Consider the following 21256-nt stretch of genomic DNA (forward strand, 5'->3'; position numbering starts at 1 on the left):
CAAATCTGCAGATTTGTAAGGGGGTACTCCACCCCTAGACATCTTATCCAAAGGATAGGGGATAAGATGTCTGATCGCGGGAGTCCCACCGCTTGAGCCCCCCTCCCGCGATCTCTAAACAGTATGTCACGAGGGAAATTACGTCATGTCTCCCGCAGCGGGCGGGAACCCAGCGTTCTAAACAAACTGTTTGGAATGCCTGGTGCTGCACGGAGATCATGGGGGCAGGGGGTCCCAGCAGCAGGACCCCCACGATCAGTCATCTTATCCTCTATCCTTGGTATATCCAAAAGGATAGGGGATAGGATGTCTGATCTCAGGGTTTCCGGTACATAAATGTCCAAACTATAAAAAATGTCTGATTACTGTCGATCATGGGGCCGGCGGCGTGTGACGTCACGCCTCCGGGTGACCTCACGCTCCGCCCCTCAATGCAAGTCTATGGGAGGAGGCGCGAAAGCTATCACGCCCCCTCCCGTAGGCTTGCATTAAGGGGCGAAGCGTGACGTCACACGGGGGCGGAGGCGTAACATCACAGGCCGTTGGCCCTGTGGTCGCCGGTAATCAGACCTGGAGCGAACAAATGGGGTGCCGCGTGCAAGATCATGGGGAGGGGACTCCCACGATCAGGCATCTTATCCCCTGTCCTTTGGATAGGGGATAAGATGTCTAAGCACCGGAGTACCCCTTTAAAAATGGAAAGTTTGGGGCTACACCAATGTTAGTGTTAAAAATGAATTTTTTCATTTTTACAGCCCTCTGTTCCAAAAATCTGAAGGACACCTGTGGTGCCCAAATGCTCACTGCACTCCTTATTACATTTCTTGAGGGATGTCCTTTCCAAAATGGTGTCAAATGTGGGTGGTTTCCACTGTCTGGGCATTATGGGGACTTTATAAATGCAACATGCCTCCCCATACTAATCTATATACATATATATAGATATATAATATCTATATATATATACCGTATTTATCGGGGTATACCACGCACCGGCCTATAACACGCACCCTCGTTTTACCAAGGATATTTGGGTAAAAAATTTTTTTTACCCAAATATCCATGGTAAAATGAGGGCGCGTGTGTGTGCGTGCGTGTATACCCCGATACATCCCCAGGAAAGGCAGGGGGAGAGAGGCCGTCGCTGCCCGCTTCTCTCCCCCTGCCTTTCCTGGGGTCTAGAGCCCTTCTGCTGCCCCTTCTCTCCCCCTGGCTATCGGCGCCGCTGCCTGTTCTGTCCCCCTGACTATCGGTACCGGCGCCCCATTGCCGGCGCCGATAGCCAGGGGGAGAGAAGCTGTGCCGACAGCCAGGGTGAGAGAAGGGGCAGCGGCACCCATTGCCGGCGCCGCTGCCCCGTTGCCTCCCCCCATCCCCGGTGGCATAATTACCTGGGCCGGGTCCGCGCGGCTGCAGGCCTCCGGCGTGCGTCCCCTGCGTCGTTGCTATGTACGGCGCGGCGCACTGACGTCATGCGCCGCGCCGTGCAGCGCATAGCAACGACGAAGGGGACGCACGCCGGAGGCCTGCAGCAGCGCAGACCCGACCCAGGTAATTATGCCACCAGGGATGGGGGGGGCACCGGCGCCGGCAATGGGTGCCGCTGCCCCTTCTCTCCCCCTGGCTGTCGGCGCCGCTTCTCTCCCCCTGGCTATCGGCACCGATAGTCACGGGGACAGAACGGGCAGCGGCGCCGATAGCCAGGTGAGAAGGGCCGGCAGCAGGGCTCTAGACCCCAGGAAAGGCAGGGGGAGAGAAGCGGGCAGCGACGGCCTCTCTTCCCCTGCCTTTCCTGGGGGTGTATCAGCGTATAACACGCACATAGACTTTAGGCTAAAAATACGGTAATTGCCATTTACTTCAATGGAAGTCCTGCAATGGAAATTGGAAGAAATTCTGCTGTGTCACTTGGACAGCAGAATCCCAATGAAGTGTATTGGCTATAAATTCATATAGAATTCCGTGCAGAAATTCTGGCATGTGTACACAGCCTAACAGAGCCCACTGTGTTCCCCAAAATACAGTAGATTCAGCCCCCATATACATATAGCCCCATATGAATGTATCCTAAGAGTATGTGTGGATGTGTAGAGAATTTCCCACTGAGGGTTTGAGATTTTGTGCAGTGGAAAATCTACAGCAAATTACACTGACTTAGATAGGGGTCGCTGGAGATTTTATACTGAGTAAAAACCGCCAAACCTCAAACACACAGCAGGAAACTTGCTACAAATCTGGGCGGATCTTTTCCGAGTTTTCCACTGGAGAAAAGCTGCAGGTTTAGCCATAGCAGATTTTGTTGACTTAAATGGGGTCTTCTGCTAAACTTACAGAAGATCCCCCCTGTGAACACCCTAAGGATATGTTCACACATGCGAATTTTGCTGCAGATTTTCTGGTGCTTATTTTCTGCTGGTAAGTCAATGATCATATAAGCAGCAGAAAATCTGCAGCAAAATACAAATGCTGTATTTACAAGTAAAGGATCTGCTGCAAATTTGAAGTTGTAAAACCCAAATTAGCAGATTTAGCAGAAAAAAAAATTTGTAAAACCCAAATTAGCAGAAAAATCTACAGTTGTTGATTGGAAGTAAAAAAAAAAAAATCCACTGTTGCTGATTTGAAATAGCAGAAATCTGCAGTTGTGGACTTTAAAGGTGCATTCACACAAGCATAATTTCTTTCAAACGTGACATGGAATGAGACCTTTTTTGCCTAGCAGGCAATACCATAATATATCCCTCTATATAATATGCTAAGGTGGCAGCAGCAATACCATAATGTGAGAGACAAGGGCAGCATTAGGCAGTATCATATGACAGAATAGCTATGGCTTTCTTTTGTGAAATGTGAAGTACAAAGGCGGCAGTACCATAATATACCAAGATGGCTGTTTCTCTATGTGACACACACTGAAAGCAGGCGGTATATGCTTAAGCAGCGATGCCTCTCTGAGCCATGCTAGGACAGCACCACAATATACCAGTGCTGCTGTTCCCCTTTATGTGACAACCATAGGCAATACGGCCGCTCTTAATGACAAACTAGGGCAGCAGTAGGCAGTACCATATTCCAAGGCTGCTATGTCGCTCTATTTGACATGCTAGGGCAGAAGTAGATAGCACTATAATATACCAGTGCTGCTGTGCCCCTCAATGTGACACCTATAGGCTGGACCATATGCCAAGGCTGCTATGTCGCTCTATTTGACATGCTAGGGCAGAAGTAGATAGCACTATAATATACCAGTGCTGCTGTGTCCCTCAATGTGACACCTATAGGCAGTACCATATGCCAAGGCTGCTATGCCTCTCTATTTGACATGCTAGGGCAGAAGTAGATAGCACTATAATATACCAGTGCTGCTGTGTCCCTCAATGTGACACCTATAGGCTGTACCATATGCCAAGGCTGCTATGTCGCTCTATTTGACATGCTAGGGCAGAAGTAGATAGCACTATAATATACCAGTGCTGCTGTGCCCCTCAATGTGACACCTATAGGCTGTACCATATGCCAAGGCTGCTATGTCGCTCTATTTGACATGCTAGGGCAGAAGTAGATAGCACTATAATATACCAGTGCTGCTGTGTCCCTCAATGTGACACCTATAGGCAGTACCATATGCCAAGGCTGCTATGCCTCTCTATTTGACATGCTAGGGCAGAAGTAGATAGCACTATAATATACCAGTGCTGCTGTGTCCCTCAATGTGACACCTATAGGCTGTACCATATGCCAAGGCTGCTATGTCGCTCTATTTGACATGCTAGGGCAGAAGTAGATAGCACTATAATATACCAGTGCTGCTGTGCCCCTCAATGTGACACCTATAGGCTGTACCATATGCCAAGGCTGCTATGTCGCTCTATTTGACATGCTAGGGCAGAAGTAGATAGCACTATAATATACCAGTGCTGCTGTGTCCCTCAATGTGACACCTATAGGCTGTACCATATGCCAAGGCTGCTATGTCGCTCTATTTGACATGCTAGGGCAGAAGTAGATAGCACTATAATATACCAGTGCTGCTGTGTCCCTCAATGTGACACCTATAGGCAGTACCATATGCCAAGGCTGCTATGCCTCTCTATTTGACACGTTACGGCAGCATTAGGCAATACCATAATCTGACAGTATGGCTGGGCCCCTCTATGCGACGCCTGTAGGCTGGGGTGAATCTAGACTCTCTGCTACCCGAGGCAAACAATAGAAAGGTGCCCCCTATATATGTTCACATCAGTGAACCAAAGATCGCTACCAGATAGGAAGTGAACAGCAAGGCAGAGGGCGTGGCTTACAAAAGGAGAATGGCTTGCAAGGTGCGTGTCGGAAGTTAACAGCATTTTTTAATCGATAATGATTTGTTTATCCTTAGTCCTAACCGCAGCACAGATGGGGCATTCCATCCCGCACAAATTAGTAGGAGCGATGGAATATTTGATGACATAAGTAAAACACCTTTAAACAGACTCCCAACAATCCCCATAAAGAGGGGGATAACTTTCAGGCCACCGTGTAATAGAACAGGAAGAAAAAGAACCTAAACTAACTAGGGAGGAATATTTGTGTGCTGCCGTTAGGATTCCCTTACTTCTACCAGCAGCACAGATGGGGAGTAGAGTTGGGTAAACTTACAGTAAATTGGCTCAAAAGAACCTCGTGGCTCAGCCGTTGATAACTTTAGTCTGCATAAATTAGTTCAGCTTTCCAAACTAATTTATGCAGATTACAGTAATCAACGGCCAAGTCGCGAAGTTCGTTACTAGCCAATTTACTGTATGTATGTATACTTAAGTCTAATGGGGAGTTAGAAAGGAGAAGGCCCCTTAGGAGGGTTCTCATGCCTGGCAGAGGATAGGTTTGTCCTCCTAAAGGAGGAGTAATTAGAAATCCTGGACTCTATTCTATAATGAGAGATAAAAGTCAATTGAGAGCTTAAGAGGCAAAAGACTTCTTGCCACAAAGGAGGTTGCGACAGCCCTGGTAGAGTGAGCTCGAATGAACTTGGGTGGCTTCAAACCTTAGAAAACCAGAGATTCTCAGATGGCTTAGGGGTTATCCACCATAAAGGTACATACCTGGCAGACAGTAATGGACATGCTTAGGAAGAATCCGTGCTTGTCTTAGGGCTAAAAGGCTATGTTGTGAAATTACCATAACTCTGTGGCTATCTTTTTGTAAACTGGGTATTTCCTATTTGAGTTTGTTCTCTCAAACTACACATTCCATAGTTCCTTGTTTGTACTGTATGAAAATGAAAAAAAGACAGAGCTCTCATAGGGCAGTGTGTTTGAACCAGATGTATATATTTAGAGTGAGCGGTATATGCAAAAACCACTCGCCTTGCCTGGTTGCATTAGGCATGCAGCTACCTGAATTGTCTCGGTGTGGAAGTAATGGTGCAGCCGTCCTGAGATGTCGAGGAGGTGGCAGCCTCACTCGATAGTAGATAATCAGGATAGAAGGGGAAAAAACTCTGGATCCTCGGCGCCACCCGTTGCAATAAAATTCAGAAGTCACTGGTACTTAAAATTTCCTTTATTCACCTATGTCAGGTCATGACATTGGTGAATAAAGGAAATTTTAAGTGTACCAGTGACTTCTGAATTTTATTGCAACGGGTGTCACCCAGGAGCCAGAGTTTTTTTTCCCCTCCTATCCTGATAATTCCTTGTTTGTAAGTGTGAGGCCACTTTTCTCCCTCCCTCACATCAGCCACCCCACCCCATTGAAACACAAATGAGTTGCATTCCATTCAAAAGACCAGTGTTTTCTAACTAGGGTGCCTACAGCTGTTGCCAAATAATCTCTCTCTCTCACCCAGGATTATCCAGACAAATAAATATTGGTGCAGAAATCATAGAATTGCGAGACCACCGTCACACACAGGTACAGACACTATATTATGAACTACACTAACTTTACAGCCCCTGTAGCATAGTCAAATAAAAAAATCCCCTTTAATGTTACTGTATTTTAGCATGATATGTTTGGACCTGAGGAAGGCACTCCTTATGTGCCAAAACAAGTCGTCCGTATTGTAAAAAAATAAAATATTTATTGTCCTGTGCTGGCCTTAGTCTATCCAATCTGTGACCTCCATTTGAGCAGCGCCTCCATTTTTCCTTTTTCTGCTACTTGACCTCCACTATGCTGTCACTCCATTCGCCTCTCTGCCCTTCCTCCGCCTCGCTAGGTACTCTACTGCAGGGCCAGGTCCTTCTTCATACCAGCTCCCGCCCCTTCTAACAATGTGGCCTTATGGCAGAGGCACCCTGCCTGTAGCCAGCACCACAATATGCCAGGGCGGCCGTGTACCAGGTGACTGTGTTTAGTCAGGGTGACTGTCCGGTTTCCCTGAGGGGACAATTAGGCCCAGTTGTAGGCTGTTTGGGGCCGTGGCCGGGTCACATTACGCTAATAAACAAAAGCCATGTGAATGGAGTTCTTCCACACGAACATGGCGTATATCAGTAAATGTCGCCATTACCAGAATCCCTGCCCGCTCTGTCCCCGCCATCACTATCGCTCACTGACAAATTCCAACACCTGCAAAATCACCACAGCTTCCCGCCACCCATCCAAGAGCGTTACCCCACCCCCTTCCCTCCATGGCAACAGCATCAGTTACTACGGAGACCACCAATAGTTATTTCCTGTGGATACCCCGCCCACATTTTCCTGTTGCCGCATCCCATTGGACAGTCCTGTCACCGCTGTGTTGCTAGGTTTACCGTCCCGCTCTTCCCCGGAACCTTTCCCGCGGCTCTTGTTTGCCGCGGTTGCTAAGGGACTGTTGACAAAGCTGCACCCATTGAATGGGATGGCGGTGAAGAGTGTTCATCTAAGGGAAAGTTGGGTGTACGGGAGAGCCTGTCTGCGAGCGGGTGCGGCAGGTAAAGGGGATTCCTTAGACTTTGAGGACACAGACACAGTCCCCCAGAAGACTGAGACTGCACCTAGTATTTTGAGGACACAATCGGATCTACGTCTGATTTGCTCTCTATAGCAGTGAATCCTATGACTGCCACATTGGTGCTGGGCCTTCTATGTTACAGGCACTATAAGGAGCATTGTAATAGTAGATGGTTGGCTTACATTCCTCATTCACACATTGTCACGTTTTCCAAAATTCCTGTAAAAGCGCCGTAGTACTTCGATATAATCACAATATGTGAACACAGCCTAATGCATTGTTGTGGCAAATTGATGACATGGCCAAACCATACATTACGGCAGAGTTTCCCAACCAGGGTGCCTCCAGCTGTTGCAAAACTACAACTCCCTGTATGCCTGGACAGCTGGAGGCTCCCTGGTTGGGAAACACTGCACTACGCAATATCTGGGGCAAAAGTTAAACAATTACCAAATTGGATAAATCAATCCCGGCCGAAGAAAATTACAAGTCCTCAATGGCTTCCAAAATAGGTTTTCATAAGTGGTTGTGTTATTCTCGCATATTGATAATCGCCAATGGTCTTCCTGTCCAATCAAAACCTTTAGGCTGCATTCACACGTTGCGATTACATTGCAGTTTCAATGCAGCAAAAACACTGCGGTACTGTGTCAGTCCTGAACTACATCTGCAATACAGCCTCAATGGATTTTCTGTAAATAATCGTCCTATGACGAAAATCTCTGCAACAAAGTCTAAAAGACTTCGGAGAAGGGGAAAAAAGCAATTTGTGACCTTTTGCCATTTTTATTCCACTTTTAGGGTACGTTTACACATGCATATTTTGCTGAGGATTTTATGCAGCTGATTTTGCTACCCATTGAAGTTGAGGAAGTTGCCCTTGTGTGGCAACGGAACGCGTGGGGATCTGGTGACCCCGTCCTCCTTCACTCCTCCACCTTTATTTGGCCCTTGATGTCTGGTCTGTGTGGTAACCTAGCACAGTGCAATGTTGCAGTCAGTTAGTCTATGGTTGATTATATTATTATTGTGATATATACCTTTTATTGATATCATTGCTTTCTGCATTACTGTTCTTTGTACATGATCCGCGGACCCGACACAAGGTCGTTTATTGTATTATCGAGGACGGGTGTCAGGTAGGAGAGGGGGTTCATGGCCCCTCCCCTAGTTGTGTGCTGGCTTTAGTTAGCCAGAGATTTTATTGCTTTTAACTTCTTTTGTGTGCAATTGCATGTTCTAATGTATTTTTTTGTATCAATAAATATTATCAATCAATTATATTGGGTGTGCTACCATTTATCAGTGATAGCTTTTTCTGGTTTAGACATTCTGTTGTTTTTTTATCACTGGATAGCACCCCGCTTGTATTAGGTTGAGCCCCTCCTGTCTTTTTGTGTTTTTGGGTAGAAAAATCGTGAGCAGAAAATCTGCATCAAAATACGCACATATGAGCGTACCCTTTAATGTGTGATGCACGGACAGGCACATCTCTCTTGCATTCTTGTTTTCATTGAGAGACTGGATACAGATCTACTACATCTTACACCTGAGTTTATCCAGTCTAGACAATCCTCTAGATCAGTGGTCTTCAACCTGCGGATCTCCAGATGTTGCAAAACTACAACTCCCAGCATGCCCGGACAGCCAACGGCTGTCCGGGCATACTGGGAGTTGTAGTTTTGCAACATCTGGAGGTCCGCAGGTTGAAGACCACTGCTCTAGAGTTTTACCTGTACTGATACATTGCAACAAACTATCCCCGGACGGGAGAGAGAGTGGTGTTTTTGATGTTTTGGGCTAACCAATGATTGTCTAGACAGGATACAATAATAGAAGCATCTGTCAGTCATATTAAGTCAGGATGGGTTTTTAGCCCCAGCAAGTAAAAAAGAATGTTCCTGTTGAAATAGAGCAAGCAGAGATCTTTAAACTGTGAGTAGTTGAAAAACACTGCATATTAGAAAATACTAAACTTATATTCTATGACTGGCTGAGTCCTCTAAGGGTACGTTCACACTGCGGAATTTCCGGGCAGAATTCCGTGGGCGCAATTCCGCGGTGTCAACTTTAACATTAGTGTGAACGGGTCTCCGCGAGACCCGTTCACACTGCGGAATTTCAGCGGCGGACCTTTCCGCCGCTGAAAGTGTTCCGCGCACAGAAAGAACATGTTCATTCTTTGTGCGGAATCCGTGAGCGGACCATAGCCGTCAATAGTGACGGCTCAGTGCCCCGTGGCCCTAGCGCTGAAGTATTCAGCCAGACGGAATCTCCGCTCGCTGAATTCAGCGAGCAGAGATTCCGCAGTGTGAACGAGCCATAACTGTTATTATACTTGAATTGGAAGCTTTTTAAAACAATCGGGTCCTATCTTTGTTAGCTTAGTTGACCTGATTGGTTGCTATGGTCCCAGCACTGTTTTTCCTTTGCAGGTTATAACTGATGGTTTCCTCTTACCTTCTGCTATACAGCACTTGGCATTGTTCACTTGTTCCTATATTATTCCTGTACTGATAAATATGTATCTGCTGCATCGACTGTATATTAGATAATAACTCCACCAATTCTTTGCTTTCCACTTCCAAGACGCTGTTGAGTCACTTGACCTCCAGGGGACATACAGAGAAAAAATCCTCACCTTGGGAGATGCATTTAAGAACTTTAAAAGTCTTCGATCCCTAGATCTATCTAGAAATCTAATTGTCCGCTTACAGGTAAGAGATGGCTCTTTGTGTTGGATGATACATTTTTATATAATAGCCAAAAGCACATAGAATTTTGCCATATTTATTGGTCATCTGTTGTGGGCCTGGAAAAATGACATTTCTATGGAGATTGCTAAATCATCTTCCAAATAGAACATTTTTGATTTTTAGACTTTGTTCCTTTAGAGATAAGCAGTGCCAGATGTTTATTTATGGCAGCCACGTATTTCTCTTTTGGGTATAGTAAGCATACTAATATTTATCAGAAAGAACATGGATTGGACAGGTCTGGTTTGATCCTTTGTATGCATGAAGATAAACAGAATTAGCACTTATAAGATGCATTTTTATGGAGTAGGTATAAACTGACAATCATGAGCCAACTTTACAGCTCCAACAAGGTAGTTGAGAGGGGTTGGATTCTTATCACATTTACTTCCACAGGGCATAGAATATCTACATGCTCTTCGCTCCCTTAACCTGTACTATAATGACATTGAATCCTTGGAAGAGATAGAGCGCCTTAGACTACTGGCACATCTACAGACCCTAGATCTGCGCCTCAATCCAGTCACCAGACAGGACACCGATTACCGCCTCATTGTCATCCGTACTTTAAGCAATCTAGAGATACTAGGTGAGTGCCAATCTACACTTGACAAATAATGTGAAGGATGGGATCTTAAAGGGATTTTTGTAAATAAAGCTTGTTGGTGTATAATCCACCTTGTGTTTCTGATACCATATGCAGGGTCACTACTTGCATTCAGATAATTGGAATATTCTTGTTTACTCCCAGATTAAAACAATAAATACCTCTCAAAGCAGATGGTTTGTTACAGTTTTATCCAGTGTAAAGACTATTCTGCGAGGTCAATACTTCAGCATCATACATCTTTCTAAATCCTTGCATAGCCTGGATACAATTGAAGCAACCACTTATCTATGAGAAGGATTAGATCTGAACAGTTTGCAATCTTTTGATGTAACCAAAATGTCTCCAGTTTGTGACAGACAGCAGAAATCTTGATAATGGTGATTAAAGGGAATCTGTTATAAGTGTCACCCGCTCTCACCTGTTGGTATAGGCATGTAGTGTGGATGACATTGATAATAACGATACTTACCTAGCCCTGATCTGTGGTCCTGTTCTTCTGGCATGCTTCTTATTCAGGCTGAAGGCTTGGTGCACGGCAGGAGTGTGCTGACATCACCTCTTCTGCTTGGGGAAGCAGCAGCGGTAAGATCAACGTGCTCCTGCCATGCACCAAGTCTGCAGCCAGAATAAGGAAGATAACAGACAAACGGGGCTACAGATTTGGGGTAGGTAAGTATCATTATCATCCGGGTGACTACACGCCTGTACCAACAGGTTAGTGCGGGTGACACTGACAGATTCCCTTTAATTGATGCACAAAGTCACTGAATTGTTCAATATACATTAGTTAGGCCTTTTGTTCAATACGTTTGGAATAGTTACTTGGTTTTATAAAATAAACTTTACATCATGATGTTTACATTTTTGATGTTTAGTGTAGTCGTCATTAAGTGGGATAATGCAAGATGTTGGACACCTCCAATAATGCTGTTTGTTTGGCTGGACTTTAATCCTGATCCTGGGTCTGCAACAAAATAACAAACACCCAGATGATTACAGCAAACAGGGTCAAAAGCAAAAACAGGGGGGTAACGACTTTCCTTACTAAATCATTTAAAGTTTTAACAATGTAATTGGATTGTCAGTTGGAGGAATAAATTGCTTGGTCTTCAGCCCGTGGCACTATAGCGCTTGTGAAAGTGCAACCCCCAGCATGCTGTGACAGCTGCAGTAGTGTCAGAGGTTGTAGACTTTATGGTAACACTGATTTATATGTACAGATTCTGTTGTAACCACATGGTCTTTTCATGAGGCAGGAGGGCAGTGAAGGAGTTAATAATGAATAATCGAGTGGGCGTGAGGGAACTCAAAGCCATTCCCTGCCCAGGTTTCTGTTGCGTCCTGCACTGGAGGTTGCCATGACTTCACCAGGAGTCTGTGCAAACCTTATCCAACTGTCAGCCAGGCCCATTAATACTGAGATCTCCAGCCACACACCTTCAGCTCTTCTAAAACTGGGAAAGGGTGGGGGTAAAAAGTTGCACATCAGACAATCCGAGCCACCATGTCCTTGTTTTCAGATGAACGTCCAGTAAGGGACAGCGAAAGGAAAAACGCAAAGTTCAATTTTGGATTGAAAGACTATAAAACGAAGGGGATACCAGAGGAGGAAATTGGGAGGTAGGTACACAGTCCGACGGGGAGGGGTGATCATTTATGCACTACATTTAGTATTTTATTGTAGTCTACTTGTATTATGAGTTGGGAGATTGCAGGTTGCATAATAATGATTCTTAGTCAGATATCACAGTATCTAGCTAGATTTTTAGAAATAGTGCATAAAAAAAGGAAGAAAAAAAAGACATTATACAGACAATGATTCAAGTTTTGTCATTTTACTTACTTTGTATATATTGTATATTATTCCTTGTAGTCTGTATATATAAACTGTTGCAATGTAATTTATATAATATAATAATATACATGCACCAGTTTTAGCTAAACACTATGGGGGAGAATTATCAATGTGTCTGTGTTCAGCCACTTCATAGCGTGTGTGTTTCTGGCTTACTTGCGCCAAATGTATCAAAACGGTGCTCAGACTTTGATTAATTTTGCACAAGTGAAAAATCTCCTCAGAACTTTCTGTAGGATGTAATTTTTCTAAGGCAAGGCAAAGGTGATATGAATTTGCATTTTTTTTTTGGAACGTTTGCAAATAACTTTTGCGCCTTTTTAATAACTCTCGTCCACTGCATAGTCAAGAATGAAGCACTGCATATCACTGTCACTTTTGCCAAAGTTTTCTTTGTGGTATACGTTTTTTTTTACTGGATCAAGCTCAATGGAATAGTACAGAGGTCTACACTATTCATACCATAAATGTCCCAAACAGGCAAAAATTACTGTCAGGTATATAGTGTGCTGGTACCTGTCCCGTCACTTTATGATGAATGGATTTGGCTGTATATTGCTTTACAAAGTGTGCAGACAGCCTTAGGCTGGGTTCCCATTACGTTTTCCCCCCATACGGGAGAGCATACGGCAGGGGAGAGCTAAAAACTTGCGCTCCCGTATGCCTTTCTATACGCTCCCGTATGTAATTCATTTCAATGAGCCGACCGCAGTGAAACGTTCGGTCGGCTCATTTTTGCCCCGTATGCGCTTTTACAACCGGACCTAAAACCGTGGTCGAAGAAGCGCATACGGGTCAAAAAATGAGCCGACCGGACTGAACGTTTCACTCCGGCCGGCTCATTGAAATGAATTTCATACGGGAGTGCATAGAAAGGCATACGGGAGCGCAAGTTTTTAGCTCTCCCCTGCCGCATGCGCTCCCGTATGGGGGGAAAACGTAATGGGAACCCAGCCTTATTCTAGCCTCACTTATCAGGTAGGGTGGAGTCACATAGCACCCTGCATGCTGCTTCCTTCTCCTGACTTTACGCGGGAAGAGAATTTCCAAAAATGTAATGCCAAACTATGATATTAGAAATTCCCAGTATCATTCTAGTGTGATGATCTGGATAATGTTCGTAGACGGCCAGTCCTATTTGTACATTGAGCTCATTGTACAATATCTCTGTTTATATGGAAAAAATAGATAACTATACACTATTCATGGTGACTCATGGATAGGACTAGACTATGGTAATTATTATATCAGAAGTTATTTATGTCTTTCAGCATAGAGAAAAATAACTCTTTCATCCAGAAGACAACAGCGAAAGCTCACCTGGATTTTAATATGAGCAACACAGGTAAAATATTTCAAGGAAATACCATATACATGTAATTTTTTGAATATGTATCAATGTAGACACAGCTACTTACTTGTGGAAGACATTTTTTGTTCATTTCACAAATCTGTATCAAACAGAAAGTCATGCTGCACTACTGTAGGCAATAGCAGCTTTGCAGCAGAGACTTCCTTTTTGTTACTTATTCCTAGAGCATGGCTGTCTGCTTTTCTACCACCCACAAATGTATCAGTTACCCCCAATGAGCTGATAATACATTTTTACTCTTAGGCTGTTTTCATAAAGGTATACACATAAAAAGCATGCAAATATTGCACACCTATGGGAGAAATAATTTCAGTATTTATGTAGTTGTAAATAACATATGTATAATAAATGGTACCCAAACAAAACTAACCTAAAATGGTTATATGACCATAAATAGATGAAGTATCCCACTAATGTATGTGCAAGGGCCTCAAACTGGGTGGCAGCATCCTGGGACTTCCTGACTCTCTAAGCTCTACGTGGTTGGTATCTACTGCATCTTACTTTATTTTGTATGGGCTCATATAGGCAGCAGCACACCTGGCATTATAGTTTGCATTTTGCACTTTATTTTTCTTCATCTTCGCCAGCCAGTTGATATAAGTATTGCACTGACTACTGTTTTTTTTTTTTTATATACACATGTACAACTGATTATGGCAAAGTTTGTTGACAGTGACAATTTACAGATTTACTTCTAGGTTCCCCACAAATAACAGCTGATCTGTTGGGGGCCAGTAAGAGGAGGTTTGGTAATTACAAGGGACCCTGAAAACAAGCAGTGATTGTCCAAAGCAAACTGCTGTTTTCTATACTATTCACTATGGGCCTCAGGTGTGTGTGACTGATGTTTTACATTCATCTTCATATAGGAAATGGCTCGTCAATGCTTATAGTTTTCTTATTATAAATGTCTTATTATAAACGTTCACGTTTAAAAAAAATAAAGCAATACAAATGTCATATCATACATATTATTGAATTTCATTCTAGATTTCAGCAAACTAAATGATCGGGAAAATGATCCAACAGATTACATGAAGAGAATATCCCCATCCAAATATCAGGTAGGTGCAGTATCTACAGCAGTGTTTCCCAACCAAAGTGCCTCCAGTTGTGGCAAAACTACAATTCCCAGCAGGCCTGGACAGCCTTTGGCTGTCCAGGCCTGCTGGGAGTTGTAGTTTTGCAACACCTGGAGGCACCCTGGTTGGGAAAAACTGATCTACAGTATATACTCATTAGAAGTTGCAAGAACCTTTCAATGGAAATCTGTCACCTGCACTAACCTGTCGGTACCGACAGGTAGTGTAGCTGACACTGAGGACATTGGTACTTACCTGTTCCCCTTCCGTGCAGTCGTTCAGTAATCTACTCCGGTATCTTCAGCTTCGGGCCCAGATTGGAGCATGGGCGGAGCTTAGTGACATTGCCACTGCTGCTCTCTGCTAGGTCCCACTGCTAGAGAACAGGAGCGGTGACGTCACTAAGCTCCGCCCATGCTCCAAGCCGGGCCCGAAGCTGAAATACTGAAGAACGACTGCACGGAACGGGACAAGGTAAGTACCGTTGTCACCAGTGTCAGCTGCACAACCTGACGATACCGACAGGTTAGTGCAGGTAACACTGGTGACAGATTTCCTTTAAATAAAATCAGCACATTACTACAAGTTTATTAGGCCTTGTTAGCGCAACATGCAGATGTGAAATAAAACTGAAAGATTGAGTAGACTGCCTCTTTATGGTTCCAGAACCATAAAAATAACTGCATTACACCACATCCCTATGTCTATAATACAGATGTGCATTTATAAAGGCAAGTCCCTGCCCAATTGTAGGTTTGGAGACCCTGAAATGAAAGCATCATAGCGATGTATGATGATTTTAGTTCAGGCCATTAGACCTATTGTTGGGCTGAGACTTAACCCCTTAACGACGCAGGACGTATATTTACGTCCTGCGCCGGCTCCCGCGAAATGAAGCGGAATCGCGCCGCGATCCCGCATCATATCGCGTCGGTCCCGGCGCTCATCAACGGCCGGGACCCGCGGCTAATACCACACATCGCCGATCGCGGCGATGTGCTGTATTAACCCTTTAGAAGCAGCGGTCAAAGCTGACCGCCGCTTCTAAAGCGAAAGTGAAAGTGACCTGGCTGCTCAGTCGGGCTGTTCGGGACCGCCGCGGTGAAATCGGGGCGTCCCGAACAGCTGGCAGGACACCGGGAGGGCCCTTACCTGCCTCCTCGGTGTCCGATCGGCGAATGACTGCTCCGTGCTTGAGATCCAGGCAGGAGCAGTCAAGCGCCGATAACACTGATCACAGGCATGTTAATACACGCCTGTGATCTGTGTAAAAGATCAGTGTGTGCAGTGTTATAGGTCCCTATGGGACCTATAACACTGCAAAAAAATGTAAAAAAAAAGTGTTAATAAAGGTCATTTAACCCCTTCCCTAATAAAAGTTTGAATCACCCCCCTTTTCCCATAAAAAAAAATAAACATATGTGGTATCGCCGTGTGCGTAAATGTCCGAACTATAAAAATATATCATTAATTAAACCGTATGGTCAATGGCGTATGCGCAAAAAAATTGGCATTAAAAAATGAATAAAAAGTGATCAAAAAGTCCGATAAAACTAAAATCATACCGATAAAAACTTCAGATCACGGCGCTAAAAAATGAGTCCTCAAACCGCCCTGTACGTGGAAAAATAAAAAAGTTATAGGGGTCAGAAGATGACATTTTTAAACGTATAAATTTTCCTGCATGTAGTTATGATTTTTTTCCAGAAGTACGACAAAATCAAACCTATATAAGTAGGGTATCATTTTAACCATATGGACCTACAGAATAATGATAAGGTGTAATTTTTACCGAAATATGCACTGCGTAGAAATGGAAGCCCCCAAAAGTTACAAAATTGAATTTTTTCTTCGATTTTGTCGCACAATGATTTGTTTTTCCGTTTTGCCGTGCATTTTTGGGTAAAATGACTAATGTCACTGCAAAGTAGAATTGGCGACGCAAAAATTGAAAGGGTTATGATTTTTAATAGGTAAGGAGGAAAAAACGAAAGTGCAAAAACGGAAAAACCCTGAGTCCTTAAGGGGTTAAACCTGTATCACAAACGTGAATACAGAGCATGAGGTTCAGTTGAATGGGGATGAGCTGTAACACAAGAGACAGCCTATGAAAGTGAAAGAACAGCCTTCCTTCTAATACTGTGCAAGCCATATAAGGGCAAGAAACACCTAATACATTTTATGTAGCTATATAAAGTGTGATCTGAAATGTAGTCCTAAAAATAAAACATTTTTTTTCACTTCACAGACTGCAGATCTCCAGTCATTTGTGCAGCCGCAGAGTGAATTTGAAGACGGTATTGGTATAATTACAGTTTCATTATAATTACTCTTGTGCATACTACAATAGGAAAACACCAGCGGCACTCACTTCCTTTAAACCCAATAGTGAGTCGAAACAGAGTTAAAAAGTTTGACAACAGAACTCTTGCCACTTGAGCCTATGGCAATTTTGCACCCTGTCTGCCACATTCTTCCGTAGGCTTTTGGATCCATAAAGCATTGGTTTTAACAACGGTAAGTGCCGCTGATGTTTTTTTATTGTGTTGTGGCATATGGACTATTTATTTGCAAACCTAGGAGAATGGTGCTGCCTCATGTGTACGGATTCAGAGTTGTAGTGCAGATGTTTATGCTCTAGTAATACTCTTGTGTTACTAACAACAGAAGGGTCACTAATTGCACAATCTGTGCAGTTGAATGATTTTTGCCTGTTTAATACAAAGCACTCACCCAGGCATATAAATGCAACTTAAAGAATGCCAGTGCTAATAGTGTAATGTTTCGCACACATCAGGTCAGCTGGTACAAACACACCCCTCCATTCATCTCTATGGTAGAGGTGGCGACACAGAATTCCTGTATCTCCACCTCTCCCATAAAGATGAATAGAGGGGGCATGCTTCAGCCAGGTGACGTGCTGGGTACGAAGAGCGCTCTAGCAGCCTGTGGCTGATTCGGGGCACCCGTACGGGAGATTGCATTGGATCCCATCCGTCAGACCCCCCCCCCCCCCCCCAATTTATTCCCTATCCTGTAGATAGAGGATACATTTATTAGCACTGAACTTCTTTTTTACCTTCTTTGAGTCCTCAGTTAATCCAGTCTTATGCCATAAACTGACCATGTTTTCACCTAGTCTTTTGCAACAAAAATGCAGAGGTTACAAACTGAGCACAAACACTGAGGGCATAAGACTTCAATCAGTATTTAATATAATACAGCAAAGGGAAGTTTGTTTTCTTTAGAATTATATTGGCATTTTCTGGAGGCCACATGGCCAGCCATTGACTGTAAAGAGCTTAGCATCTAGCTTATGGAGTGAAAGTGAGCAGAGTTTATAATAAACAATACATTGTTGTTTGCTTTAAACAAACTATCAAAGAAATCTTGAAAATACAAAACTACCACAACAGCAAGCATGCACAAAGGGCTGCCCATCCAACAATAACATAAGTTGATATCCTCGTCAATATATAACAAAGAAAAAAATATAAACACATCCCCAAAAAGACAAACTTACCTTGCATAAAGATCCATAAATTGCATAAAGGTGCAGCCTCTCCATTTGCATTTGAGTTTGTCTGATCCTGACCATTGGCATTTTATTTATTTTGCTTATATGGTGGCTATATTTATTTTTATGCTAGTCCACATATATATATATATATATATATATATATATATATATATATATATAGCAATGGTTCACAGTGATGGACTATAAGTCCCACAGTGCTCTGTCCTTAAGACCCGATCACGGCCATAGAAGTCTTCCACCTTTGTTTCTTTTTATTTTCATTCTATATGCCCTCATTGACAAAAAATTCAGCATGTAGTTATGCCTCAAGCAGATATATAAGTGATAACATGTGTGGTCTGATTCAGTGGGGTGTAAAAACTGCTGTCCTATAGAAAGGCTGTCAGATGCTACTTTTGGGTAGTGTACCTCTTGATGAGAGATCACTGACTAGTTACTCTAACTAGTGCCTCTATGATGCACATTATTGGACAAAGCAAGATGGTAATTTCCATAAATTGCCCATCATCTAGGCTGTTCTGGTTAAGCTGGTAGGAGGTGTTGGGAGCAGTGGTTACATAAGGGAATACGTACAAGCTTAACAAGCTCTAGCCAGCCAGCCAGACTGCTAACAGAGAGGATTAATCCGCCAACAAGCATAAGCAGCTCCCACAGCTTCCTTGTCCACCATCCATTACACACCCATCTGTACCCAAACCATTTCCAGGCACTTAGCAGAAAAAAATTTGGTGTCACAGCGCCCATATGTTCTGCCATTGACAAGCAGCCACTGTCGCCTTTGTTTGCAGCAGTATGGTGAACAAGCAACCTAGACTTCTATGGACTGGAATTGTATTGTCTTTATCAACAAATCCGGGTTCTGTTTAGGATACGCCTAGTAGTGAGCACTTCAGTTCTGCCATTGCTGTGGAGGACACACAGCCTCAACTGCTCATGTGATTATCTGGGGAGCCACGATAGTCTGTCTACGGGCATCCAAACAACCCGAATTCTTTCAACTTTGATCGCCGCATTTAAATAGTTAATGCCGGATATCTGCCGGAACGGCGAGGTCCGGCATTAGCCACGGGTCCTGGCTGCTGATAGCAGCTGGGACCGTGCGGGTATGATGCGAGCTCAGCTCCTGAGCTCGCTTCATAACCCTCCCGTGCCACAGCGCCGGGTATACCCGGCGTTCTGCGGCAAGGGGTTAATTCATACAAACTTTGAAACATGTGTTTCTTTATGAGTCAGTGAGTCTCTCTCTCTCTCTCTCTCTCTCTCTCTCTCTCTCCTCTCCTCTCTCTCTCTCTCTCTCTCTCTCTCTCTCTCTCTCTCTCTCTCTCTCTCTCTCTCTCTCTCTCTCTCCCCCCCTCTCTCTCTCTCTCTCTCTCCCTCTCTCTCTCTCTCTCTCCCTCTCTCTCTCTCTCTCTCCCTCTCTCTCTCTCCCCCTCTCTCTCCCTCTCTCTCCCTCTCTCTATATATATTAGTTCATGCTTATGAATATGGTCTGTCCAGTGAGAGGGGGTTTGACCTTTATTTTAGGGGACTTATAATTTTAACTTGAATTGTTTTTAATGTCTTCTAGGAGTACATAAACAGACAAACAGACATTACACATTAATATAGTAGTATAATTTATTTTGGTGATTTATCTTTGATCAAATGAACCCTCACAGTGTTTAATGTGTTTTGTGTTATGTACAGAATACCGCCCCTTGCCTTCACCAACACGGTCATCCTTACGTTCTCCTGGTCCCTCATCACGTGGCAAAGAAGGGCATCGCGTTACATTTGCAGAGTCAACCATATCCGAGCTATTTCCAAAGAAAGAGGATTTAGCTCGACACTTAGAAAAAGAAGACAATCTCACCTCTGTACCAAAACCCACATCCACCAGTTCAGATACACCTGCATCAATGTTTGACTTTAAATATACCTACCTCACGTCCACCCCTGTGAGAAAGGAGTTTACCAGCAGTGAACGCATGAAGGTTGATGCCTGCGCCCACAATGACATCAGAGGGAGCACAGAATCCAGAGATAGTCTTAAGCCTCCAGAGGAGTCAAACAGAGATAGACTGCTGAGACTCAGCTCAGGTAAATTATAAAGAGCTACTCTGTCTGAAATAGTCACCAGTCATACAGCCACATCTTATTTTATACATCTTTTGTACAGTATATGGGGAGATTTATCAAAACCTGTGCAGAGGAAGAGTTGCTGAGTTACCCATATCAACCAATCAGATCGCTTCTTTCATTTTTCACAGGCCTCTTTAAAAATGAAAGAAGCAATCTTATTGGTTGCTATGGGCCACTGGTCAACTTTTTCTCTGCACAGGTTTTGATAAATGACCCTCTATGAGTATAATAATCCTTTTATTATTTTCCATTTATAGATCTCTATGTGACCACACATTTGACTGATCCTGCCACATCTTCAAACTCTCTCTCTTCCTTACGAAAAGGCTTCACAGATATCTCAAAAACATATGCGCTGCCCTCTAAACCCACACTGGCAAATACTCATTTGTCCACAGGAAAAAGTTTTAGTCACCGTCAATATACCAGAGATTACGAGAACTCCTGGAGCCCAGATAGACCACGCAGCATAAAGTTTGACAGCCTGTCAGTGCCTCAGAATGGAATGAAAAGAGCCAGCAGCCTAAATTCTCTGCTATCTCCTAAAGTCAGCAGTGTGCATCAAGAGTCACATGTGAGTGTGCATCTACCTGCTAGCCTCCAGTGGTATTCAGGCACAGAAGTGGCTAGTAACCTAGCAAGTAGCTACCGGTGTAAAAGTTATAGCATTAAAAAGTTCTGCCTTTTTAATATAATTTTTTCAGTGGCTCAATTTCAAGATCTCTGCTTGCTTTGTGAATGAAAACATTGTCATGAAAACCTGCCCTGATCTAAACCTGCTGACAGTGTGCCATAATTTTCTGTGAGCTTAATCACTAACTCCAAGAAGGAGATTAAGAAAATGAATGACAAGCAGGTGGCTTGGATAGCTTGGGCCCATCATGCCAGTGGCCATTTCTCCAGATCCTACACTAGGAGAATATTTAGTGTTGTGTATTAGTATGCAAAAAAAAAAATAACAGAATTTAATCCCCTTAAGGATGCAGCCCTTTTTCAC

At 43.7% G+C, this 21256-nt stretch overlaps 1 protein-coding gene across 4 annotated transcripts in view; it reads left to right on the top strand.

Annotated features, from left to right (window-relative positions):
- LOC130276365 (leucine-rich repeat-containing protein 36-like) overlaps window positions 1–21256 on the top strand; it is a 76279-nt gene that overhangs the window by 576 nt on the left and 54447 nt on the right. The window contains exons 1-9 of one of the 4 annotated variants that reach the window (XM_056525624.1): window positions 6694–6899; window positions 9509–9636; window positions 10072–10264; window positions 11806–11905; window positions 13412–13485; window positions 14506–14579; window positions 16846–16900; window positions 19825–20217; window positions 20658–20833. In XM_056525624.1, coding sequence (XP_056381599.1) covers window positions 6827–6899; window positions 9509–9636; window positions 10072–10264; window positions 11806–11905; window positions 13412–13485; window positions 14506–14579; window positions 16846–16900; window positions 19825–20217; window positions 20658–20833 — 1266 coding nt within the window. In that variant the 5' untranslated portion in view covers window positions 6694–6826. Of the gene's footprint in view, window positions 1–6693; window positions 6900–9508; window positions 9637–9815; window positions 9982–10071; window positions 10265–11805; window positions 11906–13411; window positions 13486–14505; window positions 14580–16845; window positions 16901–19824; window positions 20218–20516; window positions 20834–21256 lie in introns of those variants that run through there. The other 3 variants (XM_056525622.1, XM_056525625.1, XM_056525623.1) reach the window with 3 other exon arrangements.

This window comes from Hyla sarda, chromosome 6 (genome assembly GCF_029499605.1).
Source record: "Hyla sarda isolate aHylSar1 chromosome 6, aHylSar1.hap1, whole genome shotgun sequence".
NCBI lineage: Eukaryota > Metazoa > Chordata > Amphibia > Anura > Hylidae > Hyla > Hyla sarda.